The sequence below is a fragment of the Cupressus sempervirens genome, chromosome 1, assembly GCF_028749045.1.
Source record: "Cupressus sempervirens isolate cs-2001-9-10 chromosome 1, ASM2874904v1, whole genome shotgun sequence".
Taxonomy (NCBI): domain Eukaryota; kingdom Viridiplantae; phylum Streptophyta; class Pinopsida; order Cupressales; family Cupressaceae; genus Cupressus; species Cupressus sempervirens.
In genome coordinates this window covers 320,747,937-320,768,379 of record NC_143118.1, presented here as the reverse complement: position 1 = coordinate 320,768,379, position 20,443 = coordinate 320,747,937, and the positions used below count along the sequence as shown (strand labels likewise).

General features: G+C 35.2%; 1 protein-coding gene across 2 annotated transcripts in view; it reads right to left on the bottom strand.

The window, feature by feature from the left end:
* The window catches only part of MAD1 (mitotic checkpoint family protein), a 235,189-nt gene that overhangs the window by 127,739 nt on the left and 87,007 nt on the right, over positions 1–20,443 (bottom strand). For both annotated transcript variants that reach the window (XM_089823838.1, XM_089823840.1), the window contains exon 6: positions 1,036–1,158. In XM_089823838.1, coding sequence (XP_089679964.1) covers positions 1,036–1,158 — 123 coding nt within the window. The remainder of the gene's footprint in view (positions 1–1,035; positions 1,159–20,443) is intronic.

The window sequence follows — 20,443 nt, the reverse complement described above, 5'->3', positions numbered from 1 at the left end:
GGTGTTCCTTCTGTGAGTTTGGTGGTAGCGCTCTTAGACCTCTATTTTGGGGTCTTAGTTGTGCCTGTACCATTGGTTCCTTCAAAGTATCCTATTTACGTGGACATGATTGTCTACAAGAATGCCTAGCATTTCCTTCTATGAGGTGGAGCTGGAGTAGTTCTAGATTTTAGGGTCTCTCAGAGACGAGGGTGTTGGCCCTCTCTCAACTCTATCCCATGTGTTTATTTTGTAAAGTTTTATATTTGGGTGTTAGCCTATCCCACTTTTGATACAGACTGATTGTTGTTTGAAGTTTCTCCAATCTACCGTAGGTGACTTGTTTGGCCTATGTGTTGTAAGTGGCAGTTCAGCCTATGTGTTGTTAATGACATCTTATAACCTAGAGTTTCTCCCCTTGGGGCCTTTGTTGTATAGCATCTAGTCCCTTGTTGTACTGCTTTTAGTTTCAAAAACATAAATCTGTCCCACAGAAAAAACATTATTCTATCAAAAATCTTAGTTACACATAACATATCTCAAAAAAATAATACTTAAGTAAAAATTAAAACCAAGACTCTAAAAACTCAAAAGAGAGAAACCCACAGCCTGGTTAGTTATACCACTTCATTCACTCTCAAATTTATTATCCTACAAAAGTTTGTCATATGCAAGCTAGATTTTTCTCTATGCAGAACATATTGTCTCTAGACCTACCATGATCAAAACTCTGATAAACAACCTCAACAAGTTATATGATTAACAGCCTCAACAAGTAACACATAAAGATTCTACAGGAAAAATGCAGAAGATTAGATTGGAAGGCCATTTTAATGTAAGAAATAGAACTTTTCAACTATGAGAAACCACAATTCTCTTCTTAAGATTACAAAGGATTAACAAGTAAGCTAGTCATTCTGAATGGCTAAAATGTATTGATAGAACTAAACAATGTATGGAAACTGACAAGCATGATATAACGGAACTGCTAAAATTACATACACACATTTCAGCATAAAAAAAGGTTTCTAGTTTTTACTGTGAATAAAACATTACATAGTGTCTGAGCTCATCCTGAAGATGTTTTGTGATTGTATTGTTTTCATGTACATTTGAGCCTTGTGCTGCTGCTTTGGTATTGGACAGCTCTTGCTCCAGCTCAGTTTTCTTATTTACACACTGCATGATTGAAAAGTGAACAAACAAATTTTACATCAAACTTGGTAGAGTTTCAATTTTTCATCATACATGTGAAGTAATGCATTCCAATTAAACTAAATGAAATTTTATGGATAAATTACAAGTCCACCACACAAAAAGAAGGAAGATATTCAATCTCCAAGAAAAGTACTCATTGCTAGAGAGAACAGCATACAAACAACAAAATGAATTATGAATGCAAACTTTCAAATAAAACGAAGTAGACAGGCATTTGTACTTTATAGTCCCTCTAAAAGCTAAACCTATTTAGCAAGTCCTCCCACAAAATAAATAGTTCAGGCACAAAACTCAAATAAGTCAATAATCTGTAGGTTGATTCGTCATCCAAGCATATTATAGTTCCTAACGCCATATCTTAACAGTACAAGTATGATATAAATCACTAAGAAGATATTCCAATTTATCATTTTCCTCCATATTTACTAAATCATATTGAGCTGTGTATTTTATAGAATTCATTATAAGCGTCTCTTCCCAAATATAAAAAGAAGCCTTTTGATTGGCATAAGTCCTCTGTATTCTCTGTAGAGGTTGTAGAAATTCCATTAATTTCTTCAGATTAAATGCTGAAAAAATGTAGGGAGTGAAATTAAATATTTTTTCATTTTTAGATTCTCTTACTTGATGTTAATTTGGAAACGGACCTTAATAATGCATGTGAAGGACTTAACACATACAACAGCGTTCAATTAGTCAAAATATGTAAGTCTGGGGGTTAATGAAGATAACTCAATTTTAAGCATGAAGCCAGAAAAATATGAGAAGGTAATCACTGAAAATGACATAAGACCTACTATTCACAAAGCAAGGTTGTATAGCATAGTGCTATCAAATATAAAAAAGATATAGATGCTAACAAGCAAGTCCACAAAATGCAAATTGACAAAATAAAGTAACCAGCAGAAGATCAGTTCACTGTCAAAGCAGCCAGCCCAGACAAGATTACTAAACATAAAACAAACTTGTTAGAAATATATCAGTGCATTTTGATTTTTGACGTATGTACGCATGTGTGGGGTATATGTGTGAAGTAGGACAGGTTATTGCTTATATCCATTGGATCTAACCCTTCGTACTTTCACTTTCATGATAGAGGATAGCAAAGAAGTGAGAATACAGGGAAGCGGAAGCACAACCATTAGAGCCAACTGAACAACAGCCAGTCATTCAGGCAATGACTGGCTGACTGGCCCTACTTTACATTTATGCTTTTTCATTACACGTGTGTCTACATATTTTAAGTTCAAGATGGTGAATTCTTTTCTAGCTAGTTTTATAGCTTGTGTGGAGCAAAACAATATTTTGATAAATAAATGATTGCATTTTCAAAAAAGAATTTCAAAAATGAGCTGATTTCTAAGTTATGTTCTTTCCCTCACTAAATGTAATAATTGTTAGCACAAAAATAATCATGATTATGGCATTTATTTGGTAAAGCACATAATGTGGAACAGATTTGAATGTACCTTTTGATTGTGCAATTCAAAGGCTCTACTTGATTGAGCTTGTAAGTAAAAATAGCTAACTGGCATAGCAAATCTAGAATTTTGGAGTTCTACACATGCATAATAAGTAGATAAGACAAATTTATTAATTTCCAACGACAAACTACCAAAAGGGTCCAAGGGACAGCTGTAACAAAGGGGCCAGCCCACAACAGAAACACCAAAAGTGCCCAAGGAGAGAAAAAGAGACAACTAAAAAAAGAACCAACAACAAGCCAAACAACCAAATAGCCGAGAAAAAGTTCAAAAACCAAGGGATAGGCCCTAGGGGGAGAGCGGCCCCAAGCGGTCTCTGAACACCCACGGAAGAAAAGGAAGAAGACTCTTGTTGGGTGGATGTTTTACGAGGTCTCACAGATCTTGTAAGTCCAAATAAGGGGACAAACGGTGCCATGCATAAGAGAGGCTACCGTGAAAATGAGATGATGAGCCAATCAAAGTGCAGCCGGTGTTGTAGGGAGTGGTGTGAAAGCTACAAGGCCTCTTGAACATAGTGTGCGAGGCACCATCAATTAATGTATCTGAAGGAAGGGAGAGATAGAGTCTCCTTGAATAAGCTATAGAATAATCCTAAGATCTCATAGTAGATAGGAAAACAAAAAGTTAAATATGACTGTCCCTGCTGCCCCCATGCAACAAAGTTGGCAGATCAAGTCCTCCCTAGCCATCTAGACGTCTGTTTCAATGCAGAGCCGATGTTAACCCACTCTGAGGAAGCCAAGAGAGATGCGAAGCACATGTGACTAGCTTTGAGATAGGTACGAGGGACAAATAATAATCTTGTCCTTCATATCAAGAAAGTGCTCCACATAGAAAGTCATCCTCAAGCAAATCCCTAGCCGGGGATTCACCCAAGCAGTATGGATATACTGCCTATAAATGTTCATCCTGATATGTGTATTCAGCTCCTGTCAAGACAGTAAAATATGAGCAAGCATATCCAAAGAGAACCAGTAAGGAGGAACCTAATCAATAATGATCCCGACCGAACTCAGAAGGTTCAAAGCCAACATCTAGCCCGATCTAACGGATTGGAGCCCCAAATAGCATCTCAGGAGCAACAGGCAAGGTAGGAGTATTTTTTATGTCCCTCCAAAGAGTGCACAAAGCACCTACAGCAATGTAAGAACCAAACCTAGTCAAAGATGGTAGCAAGTTTGAAAGCATCGGCCCTGAATGCAAAAAGGGACAACTATGTGAGGTGTAGATTGCTTGCATTTAATGATGTCCCAAAGGAGGAGGGTTTGGACCCACTCGACATAGGTGCAATCAGACTCCAACAGAAACAATCACCACATGACAAACACATAGAGCAATGTTGGTCTAGTCAAAGTATCCATGAGGGTCATCTTGGACATGGTGTCTCGGAAGTGATGTCGAAAACAATGTCTCTCACGACAACCTGTTTTGGCGTTTTCACACCATTGCCCCATTACAAATGGGGACCCTCTCTTTTTGCATTAGCATGTAGGAGTCTTTGTCTTAGGTGATTTTAGTTGACACCATTTTAAAGTCTCCAAGTCTGAGGACGAGCTTCGGCAATTTTGGCTTGCTAGGAAGTAATATTTGTTTGGGGTTTATACAAGGGTTTTGATGTCCTTTAGAGGCATTAGCATAGCATAAGTCCTAGTGGAAGGGTAGAGTTCTAGTCTAAGTGAGAAAGGTTTACATGCTTGAGAGATGAGAGAAGGATTGAGAGCGAATTTGGAAAGGTATTCTAGATCCACAATTCACACCAGCTATCATCTCTCCCCAAAAATCTCAAGATCTAAACTTGGTTGTGAGGGATCCTTACTGACATACCAAGCTAATTGTTGCAATGTTAAAATGATGGAGAGAAAGAAAAATGAAAATTTGCCTAAGGATAATTGGCGCAATCATGTGTGGTGGAAATTCTCTGACCAGAGGATTTCCACGGTCCATGGAAATCCTCTCTCCTTAGGATTTCCAACCTTCTCCATATTAGCTCAAAATTGGTCAAAAATCATACTAAGGCATGGCAACTTGATAATAAATAGCACAAGGCGTGCAAAATGGCGAGTTTTGGGAGTCTAAGTGGCAAAATCATGTTTGGTGGCGATCCTCTAACCAAAGGATTCCCACTACATTAATCTTCCCAAGCTCAAAATTCTCAAATCTGGTTTAAGGGATGAATAAAACATCAAGACAAAATATGGAGCAACAAATTATCATGGAGAGATTAAAGTGGAACAATTTTTTGTAATAACATTTCAAGGAAATCATGCTTGGTGGAAATCCTCTAACTAGAGCATTCCCACCAGATTAATCCTCTCAAACGCAAATTTCCCTTTTTTCACTTTGCACCAAAACGGATATCAAGAAAGTTTTAGAGGTGACGGATGTTAAGTTGAAGTGAAATTGATTGGCAGCGATGAAGTTTTGGAAAGATTTAATGCAATGAAGTGCAAAGTAAACTTGGTGAAATTCCTTTGACCTTAGGATTTCCACCAACGGGTTCCTTCCATGTCAAGAATTCCACCACTTCCATTTTTTTAGTTGAGAAGATTTTAATGATATAAGAGAAAGGTTCGAAATAATTCAAGGAAAAGGATGAATCGTGTTTGGTGGAAATCCTCTGACCAAACAATTACCACTTCGGGTATCCTATCTCCAAAGGATTCCCCCCACATTAATCCTCTCAAATCAAAGTTTTCTCCTCTTACATTGTACTAAAATTGACTCCAAGCAAGTGAGGTGAAGAATGATGAGGCAAAATTGACTGATAACAAGGGAATTGTTGGAAATTGTTGAAGAACAAGCTAAATCATGTTTGGCGGAAATCCTCTAACCAAAGGACTACAACCATTGAATTCCTCTCTCCAAAGCCTTCTTACCACAATAATTCTCCCAACATAAATTTGACTTTTTCCCTTAAGCATTATTTTCGTCATGCAAAATGAAAGACAAATCAAAATAGTTAGATTGAAGAGTTGTAGAAGAAAGGAATTTTAATGCTAAGTAATTGAAATTGGGATGAATTTTTTTCATAGTGCTTGGTGCGAATCCACTCTCCAAATGTAATGTCCCCACTACCTAGGACATTAATACCTACAAAACCAATGTTAAAATTTATACAATAATAAAATATATTTTACTCTTCTACCCTCTATCCTAACCCAACCTTAAAGACGTCTCTAGATTGGGTTACCTAACCCTTAGTTATTCAACAATCTTCTTTAGAGTGCACCCTTTAAGATTCACATATGCATATGTTGACACCATTAGAATATTCTACCATTATATTTCCTTAAGTATGTTGATGGAAGGGAGCACCCATACATATCAACATATCTTGGTGCTTGGCCAAATAGGTATCATACCTATCACTAATACCAGCACATATATCTCTCCTTAATAAGTTGGCCAAATAGGTATAATACCTATCTTTGATACTAACACATATATCCATCTCTATTGTGTCAGCCAAACAGGTAGCTATACCTATCTCTGATACTGACATCAATAGATTGCCATTTACTTCATCATATTTGCCAAGTGGGAGTTCACCCACCTCTGATACAAATATATGAAGTTACAATACTTCCTTTATGAGATACTTCTTAATTCCCATTAACAAGCTATCACTAAATGGAAATTAATTTATAATCCATTAATTAATATCAATTTATGATTTTTAATAAAATACCATTCAACTATATATATATATATATATATATATATAGAGAGAGAGAGAGAGAGAGAGAGAGAGAGAGAGAGAGAGAGAGTTATTTACCTTTAAATACCAAAAAATAATAATAAAAACATACCTTCAAATTTATTAACCATCCTTAATACTTAGATGGGCTCTCTTCTAAACAAAGATATGCAAATCCTTGTATCCCTACAATTTCGCCCCCCTACAATTTCGACTCTTTCCATTTTTTATTTAGCTTTTAACCTTTCTTAATTGCTTTAATCTCCATGTATGTTTTAGTATGGCATGTGATAATTTGATTGACTGCCACTCTTATTTCTATCTTCCATGTCGATCCATATTTCTACCTTTTCTATTTGCATTTCGATGAAACAGAGTTGGATGGTTATTTTGTATTTAATGTATGACGCTTAGGTGTACGTGGGTCTTCTTGGTTAAATAGGGTGACTTGACCCTTGGAAAAGGTCACGTCACTTTCCTATTTGCTTTATTGAATGGCCCGTCTGTATCTTGATAGTAATTATAAATTTGAATATTATCGAGCCCATTTAATTATTAAATGATTTTATTAAATCCTTTAGAAATCTTTATTATAAAATAATTATTTTATTGTAAATATTTTATTATAATAATTTAGATAATTTTATTTAATGATCATTTTGAAACTGGGAGTTTTTTTATTATTAGAAGGATATTACCGAATTATTTTATCTTGAATATTTTATTATAATAATTTAGATAATTTCATTTAATGATTATTTCAAAACTAGGAGATTTTTTATTATTAGAGGGATATTACCGAATTATTTTATTATAATAATTTAGATAATTTTATTTAATGATCATTTCGAAACTGGGAGATTTTTTATTATTAGAGGGACAATACACCAAAGCATTCCCACTGTGGAAATCCTCTTGCCTTAGGATTTCCAACCAAGAACTTTTACTTCTAAGCCTCTAGAAATACTCGAGTCATTGATCACTTCAAGAAGATAAAAAGGCTTGTTCTTGGATAAGAGATCTATTTTGTTCATTATTACTGTGAATTTATTTTCAGATTTGTTTTGTAAAATTAATGAAGCTTTCTATTTTGTTTTGCAAGGCGGAAGATGAAGATGATGTCAATGTTGACCTTGAAACTTTAATAGGTGAACCAATTAGATGTTGCAAGAAGATGGCTCAAGCCCGAGAACTCAAATGAGAAGGAAAGATTCATGTTCAAGATACCAACCTGCATATTCAAATTGAAATCAAGAAGAAATTCGAAAAAGCACAAAAGATTCAACAAGAATCAAGAAAGATCAAGTACACAAGTTTATGAAGATGCAAGTGATTGAAGTCAATTCCACAAGCAAATTTGAAAGGATGTAGAAAATCTCAAATATTGAGAGATACTTTCTAACCATCAAGCAAAATATATTTGCAATTTCAATAAACACCTACAAGTCAAGACTCTAAGCACAAGATAAGGATAATGAGGTGGCAACTGTTTATCTCCTCCAATTATAAATTTCAATTTTAAGTACAATCAGTCACAACATTCCAAGTGTCCTATTTTCCCATTTGATGCAGGAGCATCTTGGGTACTTTGGCAATCTTGCATCAAACCATAAAGACTTATTGTTTATTCTTCATCTCAATTGTTAGAGGAGTGGCCTTTGCTATTTGTGTTTTCTCTTTCTACGAAGTTGGCTCCTTAATGTGGACATATCATAGATCTTGTACCTATGCTCGAAAAAAACTAATCCCACCATTTGCGCGATTTATCCTTGTCTTTGTTGAGGCATGCTTGTTTCCTACCAGCTCAAATAACGTGCTACGCCCTTAATATTGGTGTATATAGGGTTATGAATAGTCAACTTGTGGCTATCTTAATCCTTAATTAAGTCATGTTATCATTATTATATTATTATTTAGGTATGTAGGTCGGCCTTGCTATTAGGTAGGGTTGTGTCTATCAACCTAAACATAATTAGGCATATATAGGAGGCTGTGAGTCTTATTTCAACATCATATTGTGAAGTGTGTTCTCATTGGAGATATTTGGAGGTTGCCCCCTCGAAGTGGCCTATTACTCTCAGTTATTATCAAGTATCTATATGATATTTCATATTATTTCTTCTATTGTGCAAGTTATTTCATTACAAGTGGTATCAGAACATGATCTTGGCACCATAGAGACAAGATTTTTTCTCAACATTGGGGCGATTTTGGGAAGAGCATAACTTTCAGATCTTAGCGAATTTTTCAATGATTTTTATAGGGTTTTTGAAGACCATATTAAAGAAGCTATAGTCCAAATTTTAGAGGAATTGGAGCAAATTTGAGAAAATTATTGTAGAATTACTATTTCTACACAATTTATTGAGATCTTCATATCTCTCACATCCTATCGAATTGGAGTATAACTTGTATTCGGTTTTTTAATACATAGTAGAGGAGCCTAAATTTCAAAGCTTGGAGAAATTGAAAAAAAAATTAAGCAAGATATTGCAAAATTAGGAAAATTCTCTCTCAAGGCAGCAAATTTCCTAATTTCTTTTGGGATATTTTCCAAGTAAGGGTATCTTGGCCCTAGTAAGTTACGGTAAAAAATAAATAAATAAATTAGAGAATATACATTTCATTTGTATGATTTATTTCAAAAATATTGATTTCCATCATGACGGGGTCTTCAATAAGGGGCAAAAAGAATGCTACCACACCGAGGAAATCCTCTGATCAAGATTGGGAAGCAACAGAGGATAGTAATCCCAATGAAGAACTTAGTAAGTTCAAAGAAGAGGTTAAGAGGGATATGTGTCACCTACGAGGAGATATATCAGATATATAAAGCATGTTAAGCAACTATATGAATGAAACAAGGAAGGAGCTCTCAAGCAATCAAGGTGAAACCTTCAAGTCGACTAATAATGACACAAATTTTAGTAATCCTACGACATCTAGGAATTTTTTTCCAAAGGTGGATATGCATAAATTTGATAGCAAGGATCCTCTAACATGGATAAATCAAATGGAGAATTTTTTTGAAGTACATCAAATCCCACATGGACAAAAGGTCATGATGGCTTCCTTATATCTAGAACCAGATCAATTCATTTGGTATCGTTGGCTTTGTACTCATAGGAGGAAAAAGGGTCTCACTGTATCATGGTCAATTTCTACAGAAGAACTCCAAGCACAATATAGCAATAGTGTGACAGAAAACTTCTTTAGCCAACTTGCTAAGCTTCGACAAACAGGATCAGTTAAGGATTATATTCAAAAATTCCAAAATCTATCCTTAAGAGTGGATACAATTACAAAGGAGAACTTGAATTATTTATTCTTGGGTGGTCTCAAGGATCACATTCAACATGAGGTATGCATGTTTTGTCCTAGCTCAGTAAATGAGTCTTTTATATTGGCATGCAGGGTAGAGGAGAAGTTCTTGATTCCTAGAAAGCAAGGGGCTAATGTGACGAGAAAAAGGATATTCAACCCCTTCTCTTCCTCAACCTACTAGGTTGACTCCATAACAAATTGAGGAGAAAAGAGCAAAAGGGTTATGTTTCAATTGTGATAGCAAATATAATCGAGGACATAAATGTAGTGAAAATAAATTGTTCTATATTGGAGGTCCAAGTGAGGAAGAAGAGGATGAGCCCATATCAGAGGAGGATAGGGTGTCAGGTGGGAAATCACATGATTCTCAACCAACCATTTCTTGTCATGCACTTTCAAGCTTCAGTGCACCACAAACCTTCAAGGTAATGGGTTTCTTAAAGAAGCAGAAATTAACAGTGTTGATCGACTCAGGTAGTCCTCATAATTTCATCACCAAAAGTAGGCAACTATTCTAAATTGTTTTATATGTCCAGCCCCAGAGTTTCAGGTTTTGACTGCAGATGGGGGCACAGTTAGTTGTTCAAGGAAGTGTCATAGCATCAAATTATCCATGGGAAATTATCAACTTGATACCCCAATGCATGCGATATCCATGGGTGCGGCGAATATTGTTTTGGGAGTAGAATGGCTTACTACATTGGGCACAATTGAGATGAACTTCCACGAACTATTCATGCGATTTCAATCAAAAGGAATGGTAGTGGAGCTAAAGGGATTGAAGGCGAAATCCCCACAGATGAGCTCTCATCAAATGCAAAAGTTTCTTAAGATAGGTGCGGATGGATTTGTGGCCCAGCTATGCTCATTAGAAGTCTCTCAATCTAATGCTCTTACTCATTCAGATTTACAAGCAATAATTGATCGTCACTCAGTGATTCTTGGAGATATGCCTAAAGGACTTCCTCCTAAGAGGGATCATGACCATGCCATACAACTAGGTCCAAAAAGCCAGCTACCAAACATCAAGCCTTATAGGAACCCACACATACAAAAAAGTGAGATAAAAAAATTGTTGAGAAAATGCTAGATGCAGGAATTATTAGGCATAGCCAAAGTGCTTACTCTTCACCTGTTGTGATGGTGCGTAAGAAGGATGAAACTTGGTGCATGTGTCCAGATTATAGAGTACTCAATAAGTACACCATTAAAGACAAGTTTCCTATTCCAGTCATCGATGATCTTCTAGATGAATGAAATGGGGCTATGTATTTTACCAAATTAAATCTTAGATCGGGGTATCGCCAAATTCGGATTAAGGAGGAAGATATTTGTAAGACAGCATTTCGAACTCATGAGGGTCATTATGAATTCTTGGTGATGCCATTCGGTCTTACCAATGCACCATCTACATTCCAAAGTTTGATGAATTCCATTTTTAAGAAGTTCTTGAGAAAGTTTGTGTTAGTGTTTTTTGATGATATATTAATTTATAGCAAGACTTGGGAAGAACATTTGCAACATGTAGATCAAGCATTACAATTACTCAAAGATCATCAACTCTATGCTAAGCCATCCAAGTGTGCTTTTGGTCTTAAGGAGGTGGAGTATTTGGGACACATAGTTTCACATGAACGAGTAAAGGTGGACCCTAACAAAATCAAGGCTATCATGGAATGGCCTATTCCAAAAACTATTAAGAAGTTGAGGTGTTTCTTCGGATTGAGAAGATACTATAGAAGATTTGTGAAGAATTATTGTTGTATAGCAGCACCCCTTACGACTCTATTGAAGAAGGATTATTTTCATTGGAATGAATTTGCTAATGTATCATTTGGGCAATTAAAGAAGGCTATGTGTACAACTCCAGTGCTTGCCACTCCAAACTTCGCCAAGGAATTCATTGTGTGATGCTTCTAGAAATGGGATAGGAGAAGTTCTCGTGCAAGAAGGTTGACCAATTTCTTTTGAGAGTCATCAATTAAAAGGTAAAAATCAACTCAAACCTATTTACGAGAAGGAAATGCTAGCAATCCTTCATGCAATTAAAAAATGGAGGCCTTATTTAATGGGTTGACACTTCAAGGTTAAGACAGATCATGATAGCCTAAGATATTTTTTGAAACAAAGACTATCGTCAAAAGAGCAACAAAAATGGGTCACTAAGATGTTGGTATATGACTTTGAAATTGTATACAAAAAAGGGAAGGAAAATATTGTGGCCGATGCACTTTCGAGGAAGGATGAAAAAGATGAAGCCTTATTGTGTGCCCATTCAATACTACAAGAAAATTGGGTGGTAGAAGCCAAAGAAGAGTGGCAAATGATGTTGCAACAAGTAATCTCATCCAGCAAATAAACGGTGACCCTAGTAGTTTAGATAAGTTTTGTTTAAAGGGGGGTATTCTTTGGTATAAAGAGTGCTTGTATCTCTGGAAGAATTCCACTCTTAAACACAAGATTCTCAAAGAACTACATGAGTCCCCAATTGGTGGTCATTCAGGATTTTTGAAGACATATCATCAATTCGGGCAAGATTTTTTTTGGGAAGGACTAAAAGGTGATGTTCAAAAATTTGTGGCTCAAAAAAATAAGGGGGAAACAATAAAAACACCTGGTCTCTTGCAGCCTTTATCTATTCCTAGCCAACGTTGGGAAGAGGTATCCATGGACTTCATCACAGGGCTTCCCAAATCTAAAGGGCGTTATGTCATCATGGTAGTAGTTGATCGCCTCGCTAAATATGCACATTTCATTGCATATCACATCCTTTGACAGCAAGTATACTGGCAAAAGTTTTCTTCGAGAATATCCAAAAGCTATGTCATGCCCAAAATTCCAAGGCAAAACACAACTACAATTTTATTTTTTTATTTCTTGTAATTTATTTATTTTTATTTTTATTTTTTTGAAGGGTAACATTTAGGATCGTGCATGGGAAATTGTGCATTATTTTACTAGGTGTTGAGAAACTAGTAGATCGGAATGCTTGACACTTCACCATTCTTACTTAGGGAGGCAACTTACTTTCAAAACCTTAACCTGATTTGACCCTAGTTAGAGTGGTTGGGGTTTCATTTCTATTAAATTCTAAATGATGGGGTATACAAGGGTTGTAGGTTGTCCGTGCATGATGTTCATCTCGACAAAAATTTGCAATCTGCATTAGAATGGGGATCATTTAATGATACACTTATAGTAAATGTAAAGGTATATTTGTTATACTTAAGATTATGGCTTGTGATGGGATTATGGAACCCTAGCTCCCTAACTTAGCAATTACCTCTAACTAATAATAGAATTAAGACCCATTTAGTGTTATACATAGGCAGTCAGATGACATGTTTCATTATATCACAACCTATTATTTCATTCTGATATTCTTTATTTGACTCTGAGTAAACATGCGATTGTATATGATCCCTATCTTAATAATATTTCTAAAAGAACTAAATAGCATATCACATGCTACAACCAACCTTAACTTTAATTTCCATAAAAAAATAGGTTTTCTTATATGTTTATCCACTAATACATTCTTTATACCACATTTTATAGTTCTCCCTAACACTTCTCATTATTGATATATTTCCAAAACATTTTATAATGCATTATATTCATCATATGTTATATAATATTTATTTGTATTTAACTATTATTTTGTAATGTGTTCCATTCTTAATGTATTTTAAATTATCCTAATATCCTAATTTTTGCATATATCTTTGATGGCCATTGATTATTACATTATGCAATGGTCATTAGGCTATAATATGTATAGTTAAATTTCCAATATATATATATATATATATATATATATATATATATATATATATATATATATCATACAGCATCACTCTTGTTGGTATATTTCTTGCACTAACTAACTAACTAATGGCTAACTTCCTACACATTCCTAACTTCCTAAACAACTAATTCCTCACACTACTTAAGCATAATTTACTTCCTAAATTCACGTGCTCCTCCTATACCTTTTACTCAACTACCATTTTATACCCAAAAATAAAAACATATTTAAAAAAATAAAAATAAAAGACACTTACACTACTTTTCCCTTAAACTACTCTCCTCCAAAGTCGATTAATTCCTCCCTATGGCCACGTGAACCCCTTTTGAATTCACGTGCTTGACCAATTTCCTAAGCCTTGGCTCGTGGCCCAAGCTAGAAAAGCACTTGACACTGACGTGTACCTTAGCTTGGGAAGGAAGATGTGATGGATGGAAGGGGGTCGACTTCCATGTCAATCTACTTTTTGTTGTCTTTTTTTTGTTGGGTTTTCATGTTATAATCCAATCAAACTTATGACATGCGCCACCGCCCCCCCACATACCTTTTTATGCATGTCAGTCGATGGAATGTACTTGGGGTTTGTTTGAATGACCAAGTTTTATTTATTTATTTATTTATTATCATTATATTATTTTATCATTGTGCTCTTATTTCAAGGGATCAACCCTTTACATGGGTATTTTGAATGGTTATATATATATATATATATATATATATATATATATATATATATATATATTAGGGAACTATTTTTTTTGGGTTAAGAGAATTATTACATAGTTATTTTATGGAGGAAGTTGTCTGATTATTTTATTGGTCTGTATTAGCTGAGAACTATTTTCTCATTTCCCATACAAAAACCAAAAAAATAGAATGTACACTTCTGGACCTTCCTCTTCTTTTTCTTATGTATTCTAGAGCTATGGTTTCTATCTAGTTTACTCCTCTCACTTTATTGCATCAAAATATGAACTCTGTGATTATGATATTTGAGTAGATTATGGTCTGAGCATTCTAATGGAAGGATCAAATTGACAATCCCATGGAAAGAGCATTGAAAATTAACTTGAACTTAAGGATGTGTAAATACTCATTACTAATACTTTTTGACACATGTATTACATTTGACAAGACCAAATATGAAAACTAATTGATTTATTTCTTTCTACCTATAATGAGACTTTTCATGAAATTGCTTATTGAACCAATACATTATGAAATTTCTCTAAATGGAAAGTCATAATGGAAGTGCACTTTCTTACAATAATTCATGATGCAAAATAAACATAATTCAGTATAGGCATAACCACCCCATCAGTGTCGAGAACAATAAATTATCTATTTGAGATGTATCTCTTTATATTCCAACAATAACTATAATGATATATTAATAATTTTATTCCAATACATCTAAATTCATATTGATGAAATTAGGGTGAAAATACAAATGGTTATCTCCTAAGTTCATCACCTTTCCATGAAAATACACTTCACAACAATGTTCATAAGATAGAGATTTCATCTTTACAATCATAATACACAACAACATGGATGAAGGTTTCAACTCTACAATGAAATACACAAGCATTCCTTCCTTGATACATCAATGCATAGTACAACTCTAGTTCCTCCTTTGGATTCCAAGAGCACAAAGAAAACCTACAAAATGATCAACAAGAACCATGGAAGCTCACCTCCCATTCTAGGCTTCTAAGAAGCCACCCATCGAGTTGGGGAAACAACGCTCAAACGGGGTTACACTCAAGCATTTCACGATGCATACAAACATAATATCACCCTACATTTGCAATCCCTTCAAGGTTTAACACAATGATTGACCATTGGAATCATGAAAACAATGGGTGAAGGTGGGCTCTCCAAAGAGGAGAATGCCATATCCATATACATAGATACATTTGCAATTGCACCATGCTTCTTCAAGGCTATCAAAATACATCCTCCTCATCACATCAATATACTTATACCTCCCATAACACAAATGCCTCTTCAAGGCTATCAAACAAGGCATATGGCTTCAATGGAGCCCATACTGCACGGACAACAAAACCCCCTCCAAGAGGAAAATCTCTCAACTTCAATGCTAAGCCCAACTAACCCCTTCACCAAAGGCATCTCTTCCCTCCCAAGTGTTAGTGAAGCCTTCACACCTATTAACATTCATATACACCAAAAAAAAAAAAAAAAATTCCAAAGGAATCCATCACAAACAATGTCACATACCCACAATCCCAACACAAACAAACTACATGGATTTTAACACAAAATGAACAAGAACGATATCATTGAGCAAATGCAATGAGAATTATGGCATGGGCACCAAGCTTAGTCCGAGCTAAGGGCAAGAATGAAAGTTGTTGCAAAGCTCCCTTCTCCTTAGTCCTTCCTCTTTCCAACCCTAATTGTCTCTAAACTTAAGAGAGTGGATGAACACCGCACTAGTTTGTCCAAGTCCACTAAAAAGACTCTCCTACTATCTTTTTTTGGCAAAAACATCAAGCCACTATCTCTTACAACTTTGTCCCTACCAAATTTGTTACTTTTGACTAAAAGGGGAGATGGGGATAAACTGATGGGACAACTCAATTTTCGAATCGGTGGAAGAATGCATCAATTAAGGGATCCTCTAGGCTAGCTAAGCACTAAAATGTTCAAATTTAGGCCACTAACATGTTATGCTAACATATGGGCAGCTTATTTTCACAAAAAAGGCACTTTGGGACCACCTATTGAACCTCTAAAATCCTTGTCAAGTTTAAATTCGAAATTCCCTTTGATATTGACTCATCCTATTCCTTGTCAAATGGGTTTACTTAATCTTTAAAAAAAAGTAATTAATTTAAGGTTTAAATGCTACCATGACCAAAACCCTAGGTGACATGTCATTAACATACAAAAATCTACAAGTGTCAAGTGACACATTAAAGCACATTACACATCACCATGACATGTCCTTGATGCATCTTTGAGATTAAAATTTTCACACATGCAAGGTTACATTTACGAAATAAAATACATCACAACGAGGCCTTTGAATCTTCCAAAGATTTGCCTTGGCTAAACCATGTTTACATTAATTTGGACCTTGTTTCCCCAATAAAATTCCATGGTTTAATTGCCTACACACTAAACTCGAACATTAGTAGCTCAATGAAAAATCATATAAAATGCATGTTTATAGGTGCATGACAAATTTTATATTGAATAATTAGCATTAACATACTCAATTGTCCTAACCAACTTTATTTTCTAATAAACTTTTATTTTCTAATCATTTTAATACAAAACATCTAAAACATTAAAAAATCAGAATCTGCAAATCAATATTACTATCTAATCAAAAGATCCAACTAACATTCTGAACCACATCATAACCCATTTCTAATCATATTGATGAAATATTGAATCTACAATGTTAAATCAGGCAACATGAAAATTAGTTCCAAATACATGTCTTATATCAAAATCTCCTAAATGTAAACATCAAAACTAGCATCCTTCGATTTAATTATATATAGTTTTATTACTAATAGTATCTCGTTATCATAATGAGATAATACACTATAAGGTGTATCAATTATGTCAGGTAACCAGGATGTGTGCATAGTCATATAGTTTCAAAATCAATTATAGAATAAATCTAGTACATTTTAGTGGGCCATAAAATTTGTCCTCATGAGTATCAACATATCCACCTAATAATACTTTCACAATAATTGGCTTATTATGCTTACATCATACCAACTTCTACCGTGCATACCCTTATCCAATTTTGATAACAATTTCCATCTACGCTATTGGTAATTCTTACAAGGGTGTTGTTGATTCATCTTTCTTAAATAATTCATTATCCTAATAGATCATAAAATACCATGAATCCATTGCCCTAGTTTCTAGGTTATGACATTTCAAACCTTTATTCCATATGGTCTTAACTCATCAACCTAATGCAACTAAATATGTTATTTAACCTAGCAATAACTAAAATCTATATCCATCTCAAGCAACATCTTGTAGTTCATTATTGTTAAGTAAATTATCGCTCACGACATACATCAATTCTAAAACCTCCTTACCCTCATTTTATCATAAGATGTGAAGATAACTACATATGTATTACACGTCCTCTTCACAAGAAACTAAAACATATCATCTAATGTCCTTGCTCCTAAATCCTAATCATATCCATAACATTTAGGGTTTGTAATCAGGTACTAGGGAAGGGGCCTTACAAGCTACATTGTACACCTAAGGTTATTGTTAGCGATTGTGATCCTATCTTTACTAGTCACTTTTGGAAATATTTATTCTCATGTTTGGGTACTCAATTGGCTCATAGTTCTTCATATCATCCTAAATCAGATGGGCAAACTAAGGTTGTTAATAAATGTTTGGAAGGATATCTACGTTGTTTCACTTCAGAAAAACAATCTTAATAGGCAGATTGGCTACCTCTTATAGAATGGTGGTAAAATACTTCTTTTCATAGCTCATCAAAAATGTCTCCATTTTTGGCACTTTAGGATATCATCATCCTTCCAACACATCATCATTAAAGGTGTCACCAAGAGTTAAAGCAGTAGAGGACCACTTGCTTCATCAACAACAGGTAGTTTCAGGATTCAAGGAGAATTTAGCTATGGTACAAAATTGAATGAAACAACAACTGGACCAACATCGTAGTGAAAGAAATTTTGAAGTTGGGGATTGGGTCTTCTTGAGATTGCCGCCTTATAAACAAATCTCAATGAAGCAACAAAAAAAGAATAATAAGTTGTCTCCAAGATATTATGGACCATACCAAATCATGCAAAAGATTGGCAATGTTGCCTACAAGCTTGAATTGCCACTAACAACAAAGATACATCCAACTTTTCATGTTTCTTGTTTGAAGAAGGTAATTGGGCAAAATATTCCTACTCAAATAGTACTACCAGAACTTGATGAAAAAGGAAGAATAATTTTGGAACCAGAGCGCATTCTTCAAACACGCACGAAGAAACTGAGGAACAGAACCTTGACTCAATACCTCATCCAATTGAAGAACTTACTAGTTGAAGAGGCCATATGGGAGGATGAGGAATTCATTCAAAAGAATCCACACTTGGTTAGCATTGAGGACAATGCTTCTTTCAAGAAAGGGGGCATGCTACACCCTTAATATTGGTGTATATAGCGTTATGAATAGTCAACTTGTGGCTATCTGTAATATCCTCCCTTGATTTGAACTTTGACTTGTAGAAATTTAACTTAAAGAATATTGTCATACACTTTGTATGCAAACTCATAAAGCTGATTTCCTCAATAAATTGCTTTTCAATGAGTAGATTTACGCACAACTATGAAGTGACATTAAAATGCATAATACACATCATAACATTTTCACAAACACTTGGCACACATTCAACAATATATGAAAAATCTGGAAACTCTTTCAATCTGCTGATAGAGGGTGATTTTTAAATGTAGATGTGCACTTACAGCTGCCTTAAAGGCTGCAACAACTATTCAGACTTGTATTCAACAATTATTATGCAAAATATCAAAATTTGACAGAAGAAACCTGGAATTAGTTGACGTAGTATTTTGCAGATGTAGTCGGCAGCCTTCCAAACTTCTAATCAGCCGGAAAAACAAGTAAACTTGATACCAACAATGTTCGCGCCGTACAGTAGCAAAATACTGTTCATGCCGACTGTAGCAAAATACTATTCAAGCGGCACTATAGCAATAACTAACTTTAGATCTGCACCTCAAACCCTTGTAAATTTCTTTATGCGAACGCCCCAAATGAAACCCAATGTGTTTCCTGAAGTGAAAACACCATTGATCCTCCTAACTGTGTCTTCCAACAGCGAAGAGAATGCTAGCAAAGAGGGATTCCGTCCTCCAAGCCCGATAATCAGATATCCAGCAACATAACATTAATCTTCATCCAAGCATACAAAAAAAAAAACTCTTCCATTTCTTTTATAATGTTCTCACAAGAGCTCAATCCTTCGTTTTCTCAATGTGGGATAAAACATAACTCCCTTTATGTACCTTAAGTCTCCAATGTGTTATAAAAATAAAGGGAACTCTTTTAATTTAAATATTTCCCACAAACTATAGTCTATGCATTAATAAAGTTAAATATTTAAATTTAACTTTATAAAATGGCTTTATCAATGCATAACAAATCTTATCAATGATAAATAAATCTTCCTGTCGATTTTAAACAATTACCATCGACATACCACTGTGACTGAATGTCTGGCCATGTCCAAGATGACTTACTATAAATAGTAAGTATGCCCAAAGTTGCCTCAGAACCCCTCAGAAAGACATGCAACTGAAACTGTCTAGGCCAAATGGCCTCTAAGCCCCTTTAATGTCCTAGTTAGCCTACGGGATTGTGGGGAAATAGGCTAACAACAACATCATGCTATGAATGCTGGAAAGGGGACATTACAGTCCGCCTTTCCCAAAATTGCTTGTCCTCAAGCAATTTCAGCTCTGGATGCTGCAATATCTGCTCATTTTCCCAAGTAGCATCCTCGACAGGTAGGTTCCTCCACTTCACTAGATACTCCCTGATAGTCTTCCTGCGAAGCATCCTCTCCCTGGAGTCAAGTATGGCCTCGGGAACCAAGATAAGCTTTCCCTCATCATCAAGAGGTGGCAATACTACTGAAGGCACCACATTGTGACCCAATGCCTTCTTAAGGCGTGACACATGGAACACATTATGCACTTTACTGTCTGCAAACAACTCCAACTCATAAGCTACTTCGCCCACTCTCCTGATTACTTTGAACGGTCCATAGTAGCGTGGTTTCAATTTCTCTGCTCCACTCTTCTTGAGAGAGGACTGTCTATACGGCTGTAACATGAGGTACACCATATCTCCCACCTCAAAAGACCTCTCAA